The sequence below is a fragment of the Gobio gobio genome (assembly GCF_949357685.1).
Source record: "Gobio gobio genome assembly, chromosome: 7".
NCBI lineage: Eukaryota > Metazoa > Chordata > Actinopteri > Cypriniformes > Gobionidae > Gobio > Gobio gobio.
The window spans coordinates 21,314,128-21,332,549 of NC_137103.1; the positions used below are offsets into that span (position 1 = coordinate 21,314,128).

The 18,422-nt window shown below is 46.0% G+C and overlaps 1 protein-coding gene across 1 annotated transcript; it reads right to left on the reverse strand.

Moving 5' to 3' along the window:
* Nucleotides 1-4,921: 4,921 nt before the first annotated feature.
* LOC307129078 (uncharacterized protein) lies at nucleotides 4,922-15,878 on the reverse strand. The gene is made up of 7 exons (XM_079821212.1): nucleotides 15,617-15,878; nucleotides 14,240-14,569; nucleotides 14,087-14,122; nucleotides 13,756-13,911; nucleotides 13,632-13,669; nucleotides 11,943-12,935; nucleotides 4,922-5,642 (listed from the first exon to the last, which is right to left on the reverse strand). Exons 1-6 carry the CDS (start codon nucleotides 15,699-15,701, stop codon nucleotides 12,813-12,815), a joined length of 768 nt encoding a protein of 255 aa, XP_079677338.1. The 5' UTR covers nucleotides 15,702-15,878; the 3' UTR covers nucleotides 4,922-5,642; nucleotides 11,943-12,812.
* Between the last annotated feature and the right edge of the window lie 2,544 nt (nucleotides 15,879-18,422).

Below are 18,422 nucleotides of genomic sequence, written 5' to 3' on the forward strand. Positions count from 1 at the left end.
TTGTCTTGTCATTAGTGTGTGTATTTAAGCCCTCATGTTTGCCTTGTGTCTTGGTCTGTTATTAACGTTGTAACCTGCTGTTGGTGAGTTTTGTTTAGCCATGCCATGACTTTGTTTTATGTTTTGCCAAGTCTTAGTTTTAAGTTTTGTTAATAAATGCTGCACATGGGTTCAAAACACTTGCCTCCAGTGGATCTACTTGTTACAGAATAACAGACCAAAATTATGAACCCAGCAGTTGCCATCCTTCACCTACGCCAAGGCCATCGATCCATTGAGGACTATGTTGAGGAGTGTTGTGGACTCTCCAGCCAGGTAGATTTTAATGATGTGGCCCTTAAGGACATTTTTAGATTTGGGCTTAACGAATCGGTCCGATCACAGATGCCAGGGGGGAAGATCCATTTTTCCCTGGCCCAATATATAGACCAGGCCCTTTTGTTGGACGGCTCGGCCTTTACTGTGGGAACAGTGGATGAGGAGCTCCACTGTCCCACAGTACTCTCCACCCCAGTGAGCCCAGCCCACGTCCACGTCCAGGCTCCAGCCCACGTCCAGGCTCCAGCCCACGTCCACGTCCAGGCTCCAGGCCACGTCCAGGCTCCAGCCCACAGCCACGTCCAGGCTCCAGCCCACGGCCACGTCCAGGCTCCAGCCCACGGCCACGCCCAAGGCCACGTCCAGGCTCCAGCCCACGGCCACGCCCACGGCCACGTCCAGGCTCCAGCCCACGTCCAGGCTCCAGCCCACGGCCACGTCCAGGCTCCAGCCCACGGCCACGTCCAGGCTCCAGCCCACGGCCACGTCCAGGCTCCAGCCCACGAGCCCGCTCCAGCCCACGAGCCCGTTCCAGCCCACGAGCCCGCTCCAGCCCACGGCCCCGTCCAGGCTCCAGCCCACGAGCCTGCTGTCCCGCCCAAGAAAATTTGGGGGGGGGGGGGGGGGGCAAGGGGTACATGGAGGCCATGAAGGCCACGCCTCTGTGGCCCCCTGAACCGCCATTACCGCCATGGCCTGATGAACCGCCATTACCGCCATGGCCTGATGAACTGCCGTTACCGCGATGGCCTGATGAACTGCCGTTACCGCCATGGCCTGATGAACTGCCGTTGCCGCCATGGCCCGGTGAACTGCCGTTGCCGCCATGGCCACCCACGCCTGAGGGTCCAGGTCCACCCACGCCTGAGGGTCCAGGTCCTCCCACGCCTGAGGGTCCAGGTCCTCCCACGCCTGAGGGTCCAGGTCCTCCCACGCCTGAGGGTCCAGGTCCTCCCACGCCTGAGGGTCCAGGTCCTCCCACGCCTGAGGGTCCAGGTCCTCCCACGCCTGAGGGTCCAGGTCCGCCCACGCCACAGGGTCCAGGTCCGCCCACGCCACAGGGTCCAGGTCCGCCCACGCCACAGGGTCCAGGTCCGCCCACGCCACAGGGTCCAGGTCCGCCCACGCCACAGGGTCCAGGTCCGCCCACGCCACAGGGTCCAGGTCCGCCCACGCCACAGGGTCCAGGTCCGCCCACGCCACAGGGTCCAGGTCTGCCCACGCTCCCAGGCCCGTCCAGGTCATGTCTGGGTCCGGTGCCCCTGCACGGGCCTGGCCCACCATCCCTCCCCCAAGACCGCCCCCCAAGACTTTTGGTTAAGACTCTCTGTTAGGCCAGTGGTGTTTTGGTGTTGTTTGGGCGTCAGGGGCCGCCCATAGAGGGGGGGATCTGTCACAGGGTGTTTTGGTGTTGGTCCATGTTCATTGTTCTTGGTTCTGTTTTGTTTATCATGTTCATGGTTATGTTTGAGTTTGTCATGTTCACAGTCTTGTCATGCACTTCCTGGTCTTGTCATGTGACTCCCATGCCCTCATGTGATCTTGTGTCGTGTCCTGTCATTGGTTCATTGTTTAATCACTGTTCACAGGTGTCACTTGTCTTGTCATTAGTGTGTGTATTTAAGCCCTCATGTTTGCCATGTGTCTTGGTCTGTTATTAACGTTGTAACCTGCTGTTGGTGAGTTTTGTTTAGCCATGCCATGACTTTGTTTTATGTTTTGCCAAGTCTTAGTTTTAAGTTTTGTTAATAAATGCTGCACATGGGTTCAAAACACTTGCCTCCAGTGGATCTACTTGTTACAGTTCCTAGCTGGTAAAACATTTTGCTAGCAATGCCAAAATCACAAGAAATGTAAGCCACATGGAAAAAAGTTTCTAGTAATAATAGCATAAATGCAAATGTGATTTCAGTTTATAATTTCAGTTCCTCAAAGCGCGTCATTTGTTTCAGCCAAATCGAGCTCTTTTCACACTGAAGAGTTCCAGATTAATAGATCTAAATCTGCCCCTTGTGTTTTCCTGTCAGGCGGCTGATACCAGCTTTGTTCAGTTGTGAAAACAGACAGCAGTTTGTTCATGATACTGCAGAAAGAGGCTAAGAAGATTGCGGCTGTCCTGTGTGACTAACAGCCCAATTTCTGCATCATTTGACACTCATTTGATAAGCATCTCTTTTGGCCATGAGATTCCACAGGCCTCCTCTAGTCTGAGACATGTGAGGTTTAAGGCCGATATACACTGCACGTCTTTTAAAATCTGAACAGGAGTCGTCGCCGGAAGTTAGAACTATGACTAGCATGACATTTGCCTATGAATCTATAGGTAAAGGTCATGTATTGCAACCTAGAGGATTCCAACCCTTATTATTATTAGGACCGGTGGTGTGAGGACCCTATTGGAATTGCTGTGTCTATTATTCTTCTCCCAAATGAATCGCATTTTTGAGGGCCTAAACATGCTTGAAAACTCATGACACTTTGCATACACTTTAAGAAGTGGTGAAAATTTACATCTTATTGTTAATAAGGTGTGGTAAAATGGCTCGATAATGCCACCTACAAAATTAAATTAAGCTCTGTTCGCACTACGTTTCACATACAAGTATGAAATTCTAGTATAGAATTCTAGTAAAGTATAGGCACATGTAACAGCCCAATACCAACAAAAAAGTCCCTGCGGGAAAAATCTGAAAACCAACAGGAAGTGAGATATTTTAAATTTTCTCTACAAAATTTTGGCAGTTTTTGCCATTTCCAGATGATGTACTTTTAACGAACTCTTCCTAGAGATTTTGTCAGATCAACATCATATTTGGTCAGTCTAATCTAAAGGCCTTTGCGATGTTAAATTGTGAAGATCTTGAGTTTTCGCTGAAGGGAGTGTCCATGGCGGCCTGACAAAATTTGATGTTTCATCGTGAAACAGGAAGTTGTTGTAACTCGGGCATACAATGTCCGATCTGCCCCAAACTTCACATGTTTGATAAGAGTCCTGGCCAGAGAACATCTACATGACATTATTCAGTTACAGTCATAGCGCCACCTGCGGGCAACAGGAAATGTCATGTTTTACACTGTGATTAACTCCTCATTGAGATTTAACCAGAACAACATCAGATTCTAATCCATAGTCTAATCCAAAGGCCTTTGCGACGTTAAATTGCGAAGATCTTGAGTTTTCGCTGAAGGGTGTGTCCGTGGCGGCCTGACATTTTGCTATGAAACCGCATACAATGTCTAACTGCCCCAAACTTCACGTTTTATCAGGGTCCTGGCCTGAAGACATCTACATGGCAATATTCAGTTAGTCATAGCACCACCTGCTGGCAACAGTAAATGGCATGCATTACATTGTAATTCACTCCCTGAAACGCATTTAAATATGCATCAGATACCAAACATACTAGAAACACTAAATCATGCAACACTTGGCTAAGTGCTAATGTATGAGATTAATGCCACGAATCAGGAAGTTGCTCTGACAACTTGTAATACAATGTCAAATCTGCCTCAAACTTGTTTGATAAGTGCCCTGGCCTGAAGACATCTACACGCCAACATTTAGTTATAATCATAGTGCCACCTAGCCTAGAAATCTAGACGCACCCTAGCGGCAGAAATGAGTGTAGTCTAACAACTCTCTGTAGACCTGAGAGATGGAAAAACCAAACTCTGGTCAGGCCAATCACAGCATGTGTAGAGTCGGTGGGCGGGCTTAACATAATGACGGCACGTCACGGCAGAGTTGCGGAGGTTCTGCGTGCTACTCGTAAACAAAGAAGCTGACGGACAGCGAACAGTCTTTTGAATCGGCTTTGGCCGCGACTCTGGAAGACTTGGAGTTAAGCTTTTCTTTGAGAAAAGAACAAAGAACAGCACCGAAGTCATTCTTAAGAAAAGAAGATATGTTCAAAGTTTTGCCTACCGGATACGGCGAAAGTCTATCAACCAACGTTAGCTCGGCTTCACCTTCTTCACTCTGGTTGGTTGTGGCGCTCATGGCGCTATACAATTGCGTGCAGAGAGAATTTGAAAGACAACCGTTTATCCCGCCCCTCGGATTGAGCCCTGTCAATGGTGAGTTTTCAGACCCAACATCTTGATGTGGGTCTGGCTTGTCAGGCTAAGTGCCACCAGCTGGTAGCAAGAAGTGTGGCAAATACAAATGACTGTCGTAGTCCTCCTATTTACTTAAATGCATATTGCCCAACGTACTCTGTTTTCTTAAAGCCACCAGGTGCTAGTGGCATGGGTGCGAGGGCTTTACTTATATATTTTTTCTAAACCATGACAAGATAAAGTAAAAAAAAAATAACTGAGAGGGCATGTTATATGGCTATTGTTACTGCCATGATTTTAGCATTTTTAACATTAAGTCAATCTGAATGCTCATAACATTTTGTATTATCTAATCTTGGAGTAATCTTTGAGCCATGGTATTGAAAATCTACAGAAAACATTAGCTATGCACAACTATGATATCAATAAAACAGGAGGTGACAATACAGCTACACAATAATAAATTCACACAGAATAAGCCACTTCACTATAATGTTCCTTTATGGCTTATTTTATGAAGCACTCAGAAATATAGACAAAAATTAAACAGAACTGTATTTATTTAAGATACAATACACTTGTGTGTTTTACAGTCATGTGTAGCCTACTGGTTATTCTTGTTAGACAAGAGCAATATTTAGAGGTATGGCTCCATCTGCTGGTTAATATCAATGGTTCATTACAGTCATTACTATTTATGTACATCATGTTTTCATTTGTCTGACATCATTGTAGACATAATCAAGCTCCAAGCAGTTTGGAAAATGAGAATGTTCCTCTTAACCCTCTGTTATAGAGTGATCTGTTGGGGAGTGACCTATTGGGGGCAATCTAATGCTGTTTGACTTGACTTAAAAGTAGCAAAGAAGAACTTGGGAGTTTGCATATGGAAGCCATCTGTGATGCATCAAGTGTACTGAACTCTGCTGATTTCCTTGAGTAAAGACCCATTCTGAACAGAGCTGTCTCATGCAAGTTATTATCATCTAAATTATTAAAAAACTCAACTGTATTGCATTCCTTGGTCTGTTTGGACGGGAACGTAAGCTATAACAGTCATAACTTAATATTTTTCAATTAAAACCATTTTATTTGATGGGTAACCCCCCATAAATGAGTAAATGTGCCTTTAAAAAAAAAAGTTTTTAATGTTACCATGTTTTTACCATACTACTTCACCCCCTTTTATCAGTAAAATTGATAAATTCTTTGAAATTTTAAATGTTACAAACTACAGCAAAAACCAGTGAGGTGCAAGAAAACGTCTCAGGTTACGAATGTAAGCATTGTTCCCTGAGAACAGGGAACGAGACGCTGCGTCAGCTTCGACGCTACGGGGGAACGCCTCCGGCGTGACAGGTGCCTGAAATCACATTGAATCACGTCAATTCTATTGACCGGCGACAGCCTATGATGTCATCAAGGTGCGACCAGGAAGTATATAAGGGCGCCTTGCCAACATGACAGTATCTAATCGTCTGAAGGGACTGTTTTCGGCAGGCAGGCCCTGCGGCATGGCACAGCGACGCAGTGTCTCGTTCCCTGTTCTCAGGGAACAATGGTTACATTCGTAACCTGAGACGTTCCCTTTCGAAAGGGAACTCGCGCTGCGTCAGCTTCGACGCTACGGGGAACGATATACCCACGCCGCCATGCCGACGGGAGTGCATGCCCAATGGCAGTGACAACTGTCAAGACAAGCAATTTCTGCTGAAATGCCTGAACCACTCCCCTTCTGGTCACGTTAGGCTGTCAGTGACAGCGCTCCCTACGGTCATAGCCCAAGCTATCGCCTGAGAAGGAAACCTTCACACACATGAGGTCCTTCCCAGGCCTTGCTCGAAGGCCTGGAACCAACCCATTCGACTTAGAAGGGGTTCCTTTAAGGGAGCGTGGCAAGGGAACTACGAGGGAACCCTATGCCAGTCACTATTCGGGAGATTATCACCGAATGCCACCAGGGAGACCTGACCAGGTGACCCAGTCTAGTATGGGACACGTAATACGGTCAACCCTGTCTGTACAGTACAGAGCCTCTGGTACTCGCCTCCGAAGAGACATCCCGCTAGGGTGCTGCAAGAAAGGGCAGCGTCACCGACTAGCCGGACCTCAGAGACGGGTTATCCCGGAGAGCAGCGCTCAGCGAAGTGCTTTCAAACCCTTGCTAGCGAGGGGAGTCAAGCCGCTCGATCCTCGGATCTACCAAGCACTTACTTTAAAACGTGCTCAGGAGGCCAAAGGCCCTATAGGCTGAATATATCGGGAGGGGCCCCTCGGGACCTACCACCAATAGATCAGCCCCAGGAGGCTGTAAGCTCACAACAGACCCTCGCTTGAGAGGAGCTCATAAGCCTGCCCGGTAGGCAACCATGCCGTAGGCCTACTACGAAGGTCCCGTCCTGTCGGGACCACATAGCCGCAGTGACACCTCGTCGTGCTAGGGTAAGAACACCGCCTTCAGGTCTCACAAACGGCCAGTGGCCGGCGCCTGATAGCGGGTAGCCACTAGCTGTCAGCAAAAAACCAGTTGTGTGTTCCCGCCTAGGGAACTCGTCCCCCAGGGAGGCCGAGAGAGGGCTCCACCTGGTAACCTGATAGACCGCTCGCGCATCCAAAGCAGCGCTCGTCCTCAGGAAGGCCAAACGGGCCTGATACCTGATCGCAGTCGTGCTAGCCCTCGAGGTAGCTGGGAAGACCAGGGACTCGCTTAATCAGGGAGGCCAAGCGGGCCTACCAACTGCAAGACATCGGGCACTCACAGCCAAGCTGAATGTGCTACTCATAGCACTTCAAGCTCACCACAGCGGCTGGGGACCGGGAGCTCGCTTTCAGGGAGGTACCATGCCTCCACCTGATAGCAAGAAGTGCCACTTATAGCACTTTACGCACACCACAGCGGCCGGGGAGCCGGCCTCTGCTCATTGACTGGATTTATCCAGGAACCACGAGACCAGAGCGAGCCCTCAGAGGAGGCCACGTGGGCCTACTACTCCAAAGCGAATCCCCTCAGGGAAGCCCGTGCAGCTTTGCCTGATAGCAGCCCATGCTACGATCCGTTACCGAAACTGGGGACCGGGGAACGATTCCAGGGAGGCGCAATGCCTCCACCTGGTAGCAGAGCATGCCGTCCGTCGTGCTTTGCTAACCGTCTCACTCTCGCGCCTGAGAAACAGGGGCTCGTTTTCAGGGAGGCAACAGTGCCTACCACCTGATAGCAGAGCACGCCACGCCTAGCGTTTTGTTTCGCTAGTCGTCTCAGCGCCTGAGAATCGGGAGCTCTCTTTCAGGGAGGCAACCGTGCCTACCAACTGAAAGCAAAACGTGCTACTCATAGCACTTCACCTAATCATTGCCACAGTGACTGGGAACCGGGAGCTTGCTCTCAGGGAGGCCATAATGCCTACCAACCTGATAGCGGAGCATGCTACTCGTAGCACTTCACGCTCATTGCCATAGTCGACCGGAAGCCGGGAGCTCGCCCTCAGGGAGGCAACAGTGCCTACCAACCGATAGCAGGACATGCTACTCGTAGCATTCCATGCTCATTGCTACGGCGACCGGGAACCGAGAGCTCGTCGTCAGGGAGGCCACAGAGCCTACCAACCAACGGCAGAATGTGCTTATCCATAGCGCTCCATGCTCATTACCACAGCAACCGGGAACCGTGAGCTCATTGTCAGGGAGGCCACCATGCCTACCACCTGATAGCAGAAGGTGCTACTCATAGCACTCCATGCTCACCGCCACAGTGGCTGGGAACCGGGAGTTTGCCTCCAGGGAGGTCACTCAGGGAGGCCGGATGAGGCCTACTACCTACTAACACTCGTGCTAGCCATCCAGTGACTGGGGCCCAGGAACGCCATCTGCAGAGGAGGTCAAGTGGGCCTGCTTACCCCACAGCAGGCCCATGGGGAGGCCCAGTAGCGCTTACCACCTATTTAGCAGCTCGTACCAGCCGTCGAGGGACTTAATGCCTATGGTGCCCCCTCAGGGGAGACCAAGCAGTGCCTGCTGACCACAGCAGGCTCTCAGGGAGGCCAGACAGGGCCTAACACCTGAGCGAAGGAAACCCAGACTGGGAGCCTACCCCTCAGGGAGGCCTGGCAGGACCTGCCCCCCCGAATAGGGGGTCTGCAGATTCCAAGGATCCTGCCGAAACTTTAAGAAGGCTGGCTGCTGCTACCTGGGCTGACGGCAGCTGTCTGCTGCTGACGAAGGCCTGGAAATCCAGTTAACACCTGGGGACTCATCCCCAGGGCCAATGACGGGTCACTGCTGATGTCGACACCAGTGGAGAAGAGCCTCCGAGGCCCACTCGTGGGCCATAGTGTCGGGACTTTCCTGCAAGGAGGCCGGTTAACGCCTACTACCTGTCCTGAAGTCCAACTGCCCAGACCGTCCAAGCTGGCCACTCAGAGCCAGCTGGCTCCTATGCCCGCACCTGGGGCTGGCTCCATCCCAGAGGCAGCTAGGGACAACCTGCTTCGCCGTGTCCTAGGGCCCCCAGGACGGCGCAGTCTCTTGGGCAGTGCCTACAAACATGGACCTAATCACATTGCCAACAGCAGTGTACTCAGCAGAAGTGCTCAGCAAAGACCCTCTAAAGCGAGGGGAGTACAACTTACGTCACCAGCATCGGGGCGGCTGTCTCTCTTTCCATGCAGCGGCCAACCTTGATTGCGAGGGCGTCAGCCATTGGCAATGCTCGGGCCTCAGGGGAGCATCCGACCAGAACCGTACAGACAGAAGGATTATCCGATGTTCTGCTCTACCCGGGCCCTAAAGGAGGTGAAGCAGAGACATAAAGCAAGGGAACAATATCACAGAAATGTGAAATCCACCGGCCGTACCATCCTCCAGGAAGAGGCCGGGGGCCGCCAGCAGATGGCGGCCACCAAGCTCCGAAAGGCGGAAACAGCAGATAAAGTCTAGTCGCAAACCGGCGAAAGACGCTTAATTCCACCCCACGACCACTGGCAAAGTCGCTGTCTCCTGCAACATCCTCGTCTGCATTACACGTGACCCCAGAACGCAGAGAAGGGGGCGGGCCTTGGCCGGACGACTCTGTAATAGAGGAGGCTGAAACAAGGATGCATAAACAAGACCATGTTCTTAATTAAAAAGACAGGCCAGGGGCGAACATCTTTATTAAAAGGGGACGCGCCCATCCTTGACAAAGCCTAGGCCAAGTGGTGCGACATAGGTCCGCACTAGATCTACTCAGGGCCCGGGAAAGAAATATTATCACCTCTAATATTACACAATGAGGCCCAAAAAACCCCTTTCCCAAAGCCCCGCAGAGCTGGGCGCAGATCTCACTACAGCTCGTGCATTAGCGCGTACCCGGTCTTCAGCTACTTTTCACTTTACGCTAGGAAAAACACAGCTCGCCCCTTACACTACAAGCCCTCAGGCGAGAGCGTGATTCAGTTACCCAAACAATGGGGAAAAAATATAGCATGGAGAGGCAGCAAACTCTCTAGCAGAAAGTGAAGTATTCACACACAACCATCATAATGTTGCAAAGAAGATCGTTCTTAGCTTACTCATGGGGAGCTGCAGGCCCTGCGAAGATCCAGCGGCGATCCAAATTTCCCCAGAAAACCTCTCAGGCGAGCGAAGGTATAGGAGTTCTGAAAAACATAGTTTTGAAAATGTTTCACCCTCAGCGAGGGGACTCACCAATCGCTCCCAGCGGTGATTCCAGCCATCCATAGGCTAGTATCCGCCCGCCATCCTGAGGGGGGCGCTCTCACAACCAAGCCAGGCGGGCCGTCAGAATTCTTACATTTCTGCTCATCATATGATGTTAAAAGCGCCCGGGGAAAATCTTTTTCCAGAGGAAGGGAAAAAAGGCAGCGTTCACCTGCGTCCCCTCGGGGGCGGAGTCCGCTGCCTACGCTGGTCCCGGTTGCCAGCTCCAGCTTCCTTCCTCTTTTTGAAGCGGGTGTCCCGCCTCCTCTGCGCCATAACTCTCCGTGGGGGCGCTCGAGAGGCAACACTGGTTCTCTGTTCCTGTCTCCGGCCCTCAGGCTGGGACGGACCAGGGACACCCGACTGCCTGGGCGCGGTCCCGGACCTCCGCGGGATGCAAGTCTTAAATGCTGCCGAGCGCGCCCTCGCCTCCCTGAACTTATCCACCACCGCCTCTACGGAGGTGCCAAACAGTTCAGAGGGCGAGACCGGGGCATCGAGGAGAAAGGCCCTCTCTTTCCCCGCGATGTCCGCCAGGTTCAGCCACAGATGTCTCTCCGTGGCCACCATAGCCGCCATCGAACGACCGATGGCGAAAGCTGTTTGCTTGGTGGCCCTAAGAGAGAGATCGGTGGTGCGGCGCAACTCGGCCACCGCGTCAGGGGTTAGTCCCACCCCCTGATCGAGGTCCCTCAGCAGATCTGCCTGGTAGGCTTGTAACACTCCCATCGTGTGTAAAGCCGCCCCAGCATGACCCGCCGACATGTATGCCCTGCCGTTCAGACGTGATGTTGTCCTAAGGGGATCTGACGGCAGGGTGGGAGCCCTTAGTGTCGATGGCCGCCCAGAAGCGAGGTAGTTTGCGAACGTCTCGTCAACGGGCGGCAGCGACACATATCCAGCTTCCGGTAATCCCTCGACGTCAGCAAAATTAGCCCGCTGACGCCGATGGATTCGGGCTGAATAGGGCTTCTTCCATCCTCTCGCAATCTCATAATGGAGATCAGGAAAAAATGGAAGACTCCCGGGAGCCGGCTGGTCACGGGCGGGGAGATAACGGTCATCCAGTCTGCTAAGACGAACGTCATCTCCCCTAGCGCGCCGCCAAGGCAGCTGCAATCTGCCCACGGCGCGCTCCATAACCTCCACCAGCTCCCCATACATGGGACAAGGTGGTTGAGAAGCCTCAAACACTTCACTTGACTCCTCAACCATCCTCTGCTCCACTGGAAGAGCCACAGACGAGGAGGAGGAGCTTAGATCCTGCTCCGCCTCCAAAGTCTGCCCCTCGCGATCTGGCTCGTTGTCCACAAGCACTATACCAGTCTCTAGACGACGAGCCAGATCCAGCTGGGAGCCCCAGGATTGAAGGCGCCGCTCGGCCTCGGCGCGAGCGGGGCCGCTCCCAGCTGCTGAACTCTCTCCCCTCGAGAAGAGAGCCAAACGAGAGGGGAGTGTTCTCAACGGAAAACGCTCGCAGTTCGCACAGGAGGCTCCCTCGAGAACCTCCCGTGCGTGCTCTTCCCCCAGACAGTATACACAGAGCGTGTGAGTGTCATCAGGTGTAAGATACCTGGTACACGGCTCTGCGCACCTGCGGAAGTGGCGCTGTTTCTCTGCACACTTCATAGCTTGGTACTTCTTACTTGACGTTCAGGATACAGGCAAAACAGTCACTGAAGACGAAGAGATACTGTCATGTTGGCAAGGCGCCCTTATATACTTCCTGGTCGCACCTTGATGACATCATAGGCTGTCGCCGGTCAATAGAATTGACGTGATTCAATGTGATTTCAGGCACCTGTCACGCCGGAGGCGTTCCCCCGTAGCGTCGAAGCTGACGCAGCGCGAGTTCCCTTTCGAAAGGGAACTACATATTCTTTTTCTAACAAAACGACATCAAAAAATGTCAAAATATATACATTTTGCTTGCAGAAACTTTTACTTTCAGATGAAAAAAAAAAGATTATAAACAGCCTTCATTCATCAAACGGTGAGTGAAATGTGGACTTCTCCTTTTTCAAACCCTCTTTCCTTTTTCAAATTTAGACTGTTTGGAATATGAAATTTGAATACATTAATTTGTCATTTTACTTTATTTTCAGAATTATTGTGTGTGTGGATATGCAAGGATGTTCATTAACAAAATGCAATCAGAGGGAAGGAAAATGTGTGTGTGAGTTTATGGAAGAGACTTAATATGTTTTAAAGAAAGTAATGTGAGACAAATCTGACTATAATAGATTATTTTCTTTCGTGCATAATTTCATGTGTAAAGCCACAGTTCACTTTCGGGTCAAAACAGGTGTAACAATTTTGTTTAAATGGTTATATATCTTACATTTTTTATTTAAAAAATCTGGAAAAAATAATAATAAGTGATGTGTATTTTGACAGTCATAACACATATCCAAAGTTTAATTTTCATTCAAAAATTTTTTTTTCTCTTCTTGGTCAAAATGGACCCAAATGTATTTGGTGGGTATAAAATATGAGCCTCTAAAAGAACACACAACTTTTATTATACATTTTTCAAAATGATGACTGGACGATCATCATACTAAACATATACATTGTTACAAAACTATACAAAGCTTTGTGTCAATGGGAACATATTTTAAAAATGTTCTGATGGATAATAACCTTTCTGACGGGCTGCAGATGATTGAGCTGGTGTGAAGTGAAGCAGAAAAGCATATAGGACTTGGCTTAAGCATTTATCTCTCATGTATAAAGGATCATCAACACCATTTGACTTCAAGCAGTGAACACAGTTCAGGTGGTAAGGCAGGATGTGTTGTGGTCAGTGTTTTTTCTGAGTACTGCACACAGACAAACTCATCACACTTCAGAAGATCTGTAAACTATAAACACAACAAGACAATTGTTAAGGATTTAAGAATTGGCCCAGTAACAGTTTATGAGTAAGAATTTGTATCAGAATCACAGAAGGAATTTTCTAAATTGTAATTCAAAGGGGGAAAAAGTGGTGTTCTGTTGAAGTTTCACATCTTGTAAGCCGCTACATGTTGTTTAATACCATTTTGAAAACTTTGGAAATTGTGTTGAAGTGCATCTTTTTTATTTTCTGATGTCTGCCTGAAGCATAGAAATTAGATATAACATTGATAATGTTCATGTGTCACAGTGTGTGATAATATGTTCATGAGTAACACTCTTTGCACTATAGAATATGCTACATTTATTTTGTAATTGATTTGTTTGTAAATGGGATTGCTGTCTGGGACCTTTAAGCTGAAACTGTCAGGAGATGAAGCAGACATTAAGCGATATCCCAAGTTCAATAACTGTATGTTCTAGAAATAAATTGTATTTACATCTCTAACTGTGGACATTGTAATATGTATTTAATTTCATTGTAAAACTTTCTTCCTTTTAATTTGACTTTTATGTGCCCCGTTTACTGACTTAAATAAAAAAAAATTACTAGAATTTAAGGCTTTCAATTTTATTCTGAATGGCACACTGATTGGTAGAATGAGAATGAAAAAGGTGTTTTTTTTCCCACACACTAATCAGAGTAATTTATAAAAACGCACCTGAACCTGCGCTCTCTGTGTTTTCCTTCTTCTGAAATCTGACAGTGATCATTATAGGGACAAAGTCAGGATTAAGCCAGAACTTAAAAATGTCAAAATAATAGAAAATGATTAAATTAATTACCTTTAGATCCATTAATACACAGAAAAGAGATGAGCGTTAATATGAGAACAGGAATCACTACACCCATACAGATGAAGAGATACGGCAGCCGCCATGGGTTTGAATCAGAGCTGGAATCTGTGTTGTCTCTCTCAGTGTTGTCTTTTTCTACTGTCGCTAAGAAAATAAAAACTAGAATCATTTTTAAAAAGGAGAAGCAATGTTTACTCTAAGCTGGAACAGCATGCAGTAATACTTAATAGTTTAGTTTTTTCTTGAACTGAATCATATGAAATGTTTGAGAAGAACATGCACATCACTCTGTGATTAGAATGAAACTGCTCTTTCTTACTTTCAGAGCAAGACATTTCATCTTCGAGACTGTCATCTGTGAAAGATTTAAAACGGCTTTAAAACTTCAATAATTCAAAAATGACTGCAGTTACATAAACCGTATTTGTTAACATCGTATTTGAAAAAAATCGGTAAAAATTATAAAAAATACCTGAAACAGAAATATTAATATAATGGCTATTAGTTGACAAGTTTGATAACAGTAGTTCACATCTGTAGAGGCCATCATGATGCTTTGATATATTTGTGAAAGTTAAATATGAAGTCAACAGATCTGGTGCTGAATAGTTCTGTGATGATGACATTTGACCTGATCCAGACACTGGAATCCATGCTTTCACGTTTTCTTTAGTCCATGTGATACTGATTGCCTGATCATCACAACACTTCAGATTGCAGGAGATCCTGAAAGGCCTGTTTATACAGGGTTTATGAACAGCTCCTCTATGAACTTTAAAGACAGGACATTTGGGGGCCTGGCCTAAAACATAAAACATTGCAGCAAATGTATGAAGACAATAATACTAGTATAAAGTTACAACATTTACACAAGGTTCAAATGAAACAATGCCAAGGAAATGAACATATATACGTTCCACTTCACTACTTTGCTGTATGCACTATGCAGCAGATCTCATAGCGAACAGACTATAAATGTTCAGCTGTAAAGCATTTGCTTTTAAGCATGTTACACTGGTTTATGTTATCAAGACTACAAATGAAAAGTGTCTATTTTATTATTGTTGCATTGTTGTATAAATGCACGCTATGCCATGGTGGTTTAAGCCAGTCAGTGATGCTCCATCCGACATGCTAGCATATGACCACCTTGAACTAATTTAAATACTTAAAAGTTACAAAGCTTTTTACAAAGCTGCTGTCACTTTAAGGCAGAATGCACAAATCCTACACACTGATACACACCCGATATTCCCCCGTTTACGTTCACTTAAGACATAATCAACTTTGTTTACGTGAATACTTTCCAAAATGAAAATTTTGACATTTTGTGTGTATTGGTCTGTTTAAGTGCGAGAAAACGCAAAAGAAAGCTCTATTAAGTTCAGTACTCGAACTCTGGCATCTGAGAGGCACAAAAAAACAGACTGAACTGAGCTCTTTCATTATGTTTTTTCAGATTCATCCATATGTCTATTCTTCTCTTTCTCCCAGACATTTACATTTTGCACAAAAAAAAAACTTTTAAAGAAGAAAAAAAATCATCCACTGACTTGCAAAGCTGCTACAGAAACGACTTTTGACTTCGAGGACCTTGATAGAAATGTAGTGGAGTAAAAAGTACGATATTTTTCTTTCAAATGTAGTGAAGTTAAAGTAAAAGTTTCCCCAAAAAATAATACTTCAGTAAAATACAGATACTCAAAAAGTGTACTTAAATTTACTTAGTTACTGTCCACCTCTGCTTGCAACTTACTTTTAATTTCAATTCCTTCTGCACCCTCGCAATTTGTTTAATGTTTAGTCAGATTTAGTCAAATTCAATAGAACGTTCTCACCTTGAACTCACCTTGTACGTCAGTGCTCACATGGAGGATAAAAACTACAAACACGTCCAGGAACAAAGCTGTCTTCCTCAGGTATAGCCAATCCATCTTAAACACAAGAAATATGGTATGAAAATAATCTCAAAATATAAATGAATCCAGTCTAATCCTCACAATCACCATCCAAACCAACTTCTGAACACTTATTTCTGTCACTGGTCTGTTTATTTTTATACTTGTGGTCTCCATTTCCTTTGCCTACGCAACATGCACTCATCCTGTTCTGTACAAAGCTGAGCTTCACGTGATTTTGGACAAGAGAACATTTCTTATGAATAAAGAAGTAAGCAAATACAACAACAAGCAGCAGCAGCAGCATAAATCAAGCCGGTTAATGCAAAGCAATAATCATTTTTATGTTACCACATACCACATGATGTTGTCACTGTTATTTAGCTGTCATATGTTTCACAGTTAATGTTTTCTTTTATTGAATTACAATTGCTGATCATCACCATGTTTGAGATTTGTGTGCTGAGATATATGTGCTTCTCATTGCAACTTTTGCAACTTATTTACCCTGGTGAAATGGATAAACTACACTATAAAATCTAATTAGACTGACTTTTAAAAAAGCATGCAAACCAAATTCCTTAAAAAAACAAAGAAGTCAAGTGAAATAGGAATAGTATAGCCTGGATGCCAGCCGAACTTAGCCCCGGCCACAACATTTTTACTCGGGCAGTTCGGTCTGGAATTGATCGGTAGAGAAGTAATTATGCCCGAACAGAAACTGTTCGGACCAATGAAATTGTCAGGGCGGGCTTTAGACGATGATGGACAGATGATAAACAGTAACGTAATCATCCACGTCATCAAAAGCCGCTTGGGTTGAGTTTGTTCTACTCCTAAACGGAAAACTTGTTCGTATATGCATTCACCTTTACTATTTCTCTCAGAAATGATGATCGTGTTGGTAAGTACTCTGTGTATCCTTAAATTCTTTTTTTTACAACACCGGCAAAGATCGTTTACACTAATCTTGTTCTTCTAACATAAGGCTACTTATTCCAGCGTGCGTGCAGACAGGGTTGCCAAGTTTTTACAACAAAACCTGCCCAATTGCTAACGTTCCTCAAAACTAGCCAAAAACAAACCCAATAGCTTTCCAGGGGGGGTTCTCCGGGAAAAAAGGCATTTGGGGGGTAAAATATTTGTTATTTTGGCAGGGCTGGCAGCTAAAAATCGCATTCCTGGGTTTGTATATCACATAATTTGGGTCGCTTCAACCCGCGGACATGGCAACACAGTGCAGTTGAGTTCTGTTGACATTTGACAACTAACGTTATGCGTCGCTTCATTGCTCTGATTGGTTGTAGGTCTATCCAATTGAGGTCTTTCCTGGTTCGGTTGAAACACGCCCCATAATCACAGCCCAACGGAGCAGTATCAGACTCATATTCTGACTAGAATTGAGTATGACGACGTCAGGCTAGGAATAGTATGTTGTGCTGACAAATGCTTATTTAGTATAGTTCACTTACAGAAGAGTTCTAGTAACTAAAAAAGAACTGTAGAGTACTTGAACTTTAGATTTACTTCTTGACTTAGTATAGCTACCATTGTTGTGTTTTGCATGCTGATTGTTGAAGTCTGTGTGTGACTGCAAGATAGTGTTACAAATATAGATGTATATCAACCCAATTAAAAGTTTCACAAGGTGTTTACGTAAGTGTTAGCAATACAATTGTAAATGATCATTATACGACATAAAGGGAAGTATTACATGGTTGCTTTTAAAAGGTGACCTAATTACACTGAATGACACTAATATGAATGTTTTAAGTGCCCTACCAAAGGGAACACTGATCACCATAGTGGTGAGCATTTTTGCTTGACAAAATGGCACTCAAACCAATCAATTAATCTTAACTTGAGTTTTCGGAGTAAACAAGGTTTAGTATGTGAAAACAGATTAAGTTTCCAATTAAGTTAAGACATTAAGTAAAGTTAACTAAAAAGTGTTAGTTAGAATCACTGTTGGATTTTTACAGTTTTAAGAAGCATGTGAAGTTTTTAAACGTCATTTGGAGAGGAGTACGCCCATCTAATCTTTAAATTAATTACAAGGTATAAAAACCAGCCTCTTACCACTTCCTGTTGTTCATTTTTCAGCATCCCTCCTCCTCCCCTTCTCATCCTTTTGTACAATTTTGCCTGTCATGAGGGGCCAATCGGAGCTTGAGTAGAATATCCTCTCTGAGCCCCTATAGCAGACCAAATCTGTTTACCACATACGCTAAGATTATATGAGCACATAACTTGTGAAATTATGTTCATGTCGTGCAGTTCACTTTGAAAATCAAACATGGAGATGAAAAAACAAAGGATTGTAGTTGCTTGCATTGCTAAATATTCTTTGGTTGTCCTGACAAGAAGTTAAGTTAAAAAGACCTGTTACTCATTAAACAAAAGTTTTTAAGTTGACTTTAACTAGAGTGAATTAGTTGAGCTAACTTAAACAGTTGAGTGCGATAGGTTGTCTTATTTTTTCAAGTTTGCTCAAACTGTTTTTGTTTTTTTAGTTGTCTTAATGAGAAGTTTTAAGTTGAAAATATTACCTGGGACTCATTAGATGAACAAAAGTATTTAAGTTGATTTTAATTGGAGCAAATTTGTTGAGTTAACTTAAAAAGTTGAATGCTGCCTTATTTTTTTTAAGCAACCTGGTCTCATGATAGAGACGAGTCCTGATAAAAGAGCTCAAAGACGAGTTCAAAACACAAGCAAAAATGAATAGTATGAATAGTAGACTATAACAGTTTTGGT

What these genes read in the sequence shown, in the direction of transcription:
- LOC307129078 (XM_079821212.1), bottom strand. Translation starts at nt 15,701, where the DNA reads ATGGATTGGCTATACCTGAGGAAGACAGCTTTGTTCCTGGACGTGTTT. An exon ending in GTGTATTAATGGATCTAAAG is followed by an intron (nt 13,670 to 13,755) that starts GTAATTAATTTA and finishes GATCACTGTCAG; the next exon opens with ATTTCAGAAGAAGGAAAACA. An exon ending in CACAGAGAGCGCAGGTTCAG is followed by an intron (nt 12,936 to 13,631) that starts GTGCGTTTTTAT and finishes TTGTGTTTATAG; the next exon opens with TTTACAGATCTTCTGAAGTG.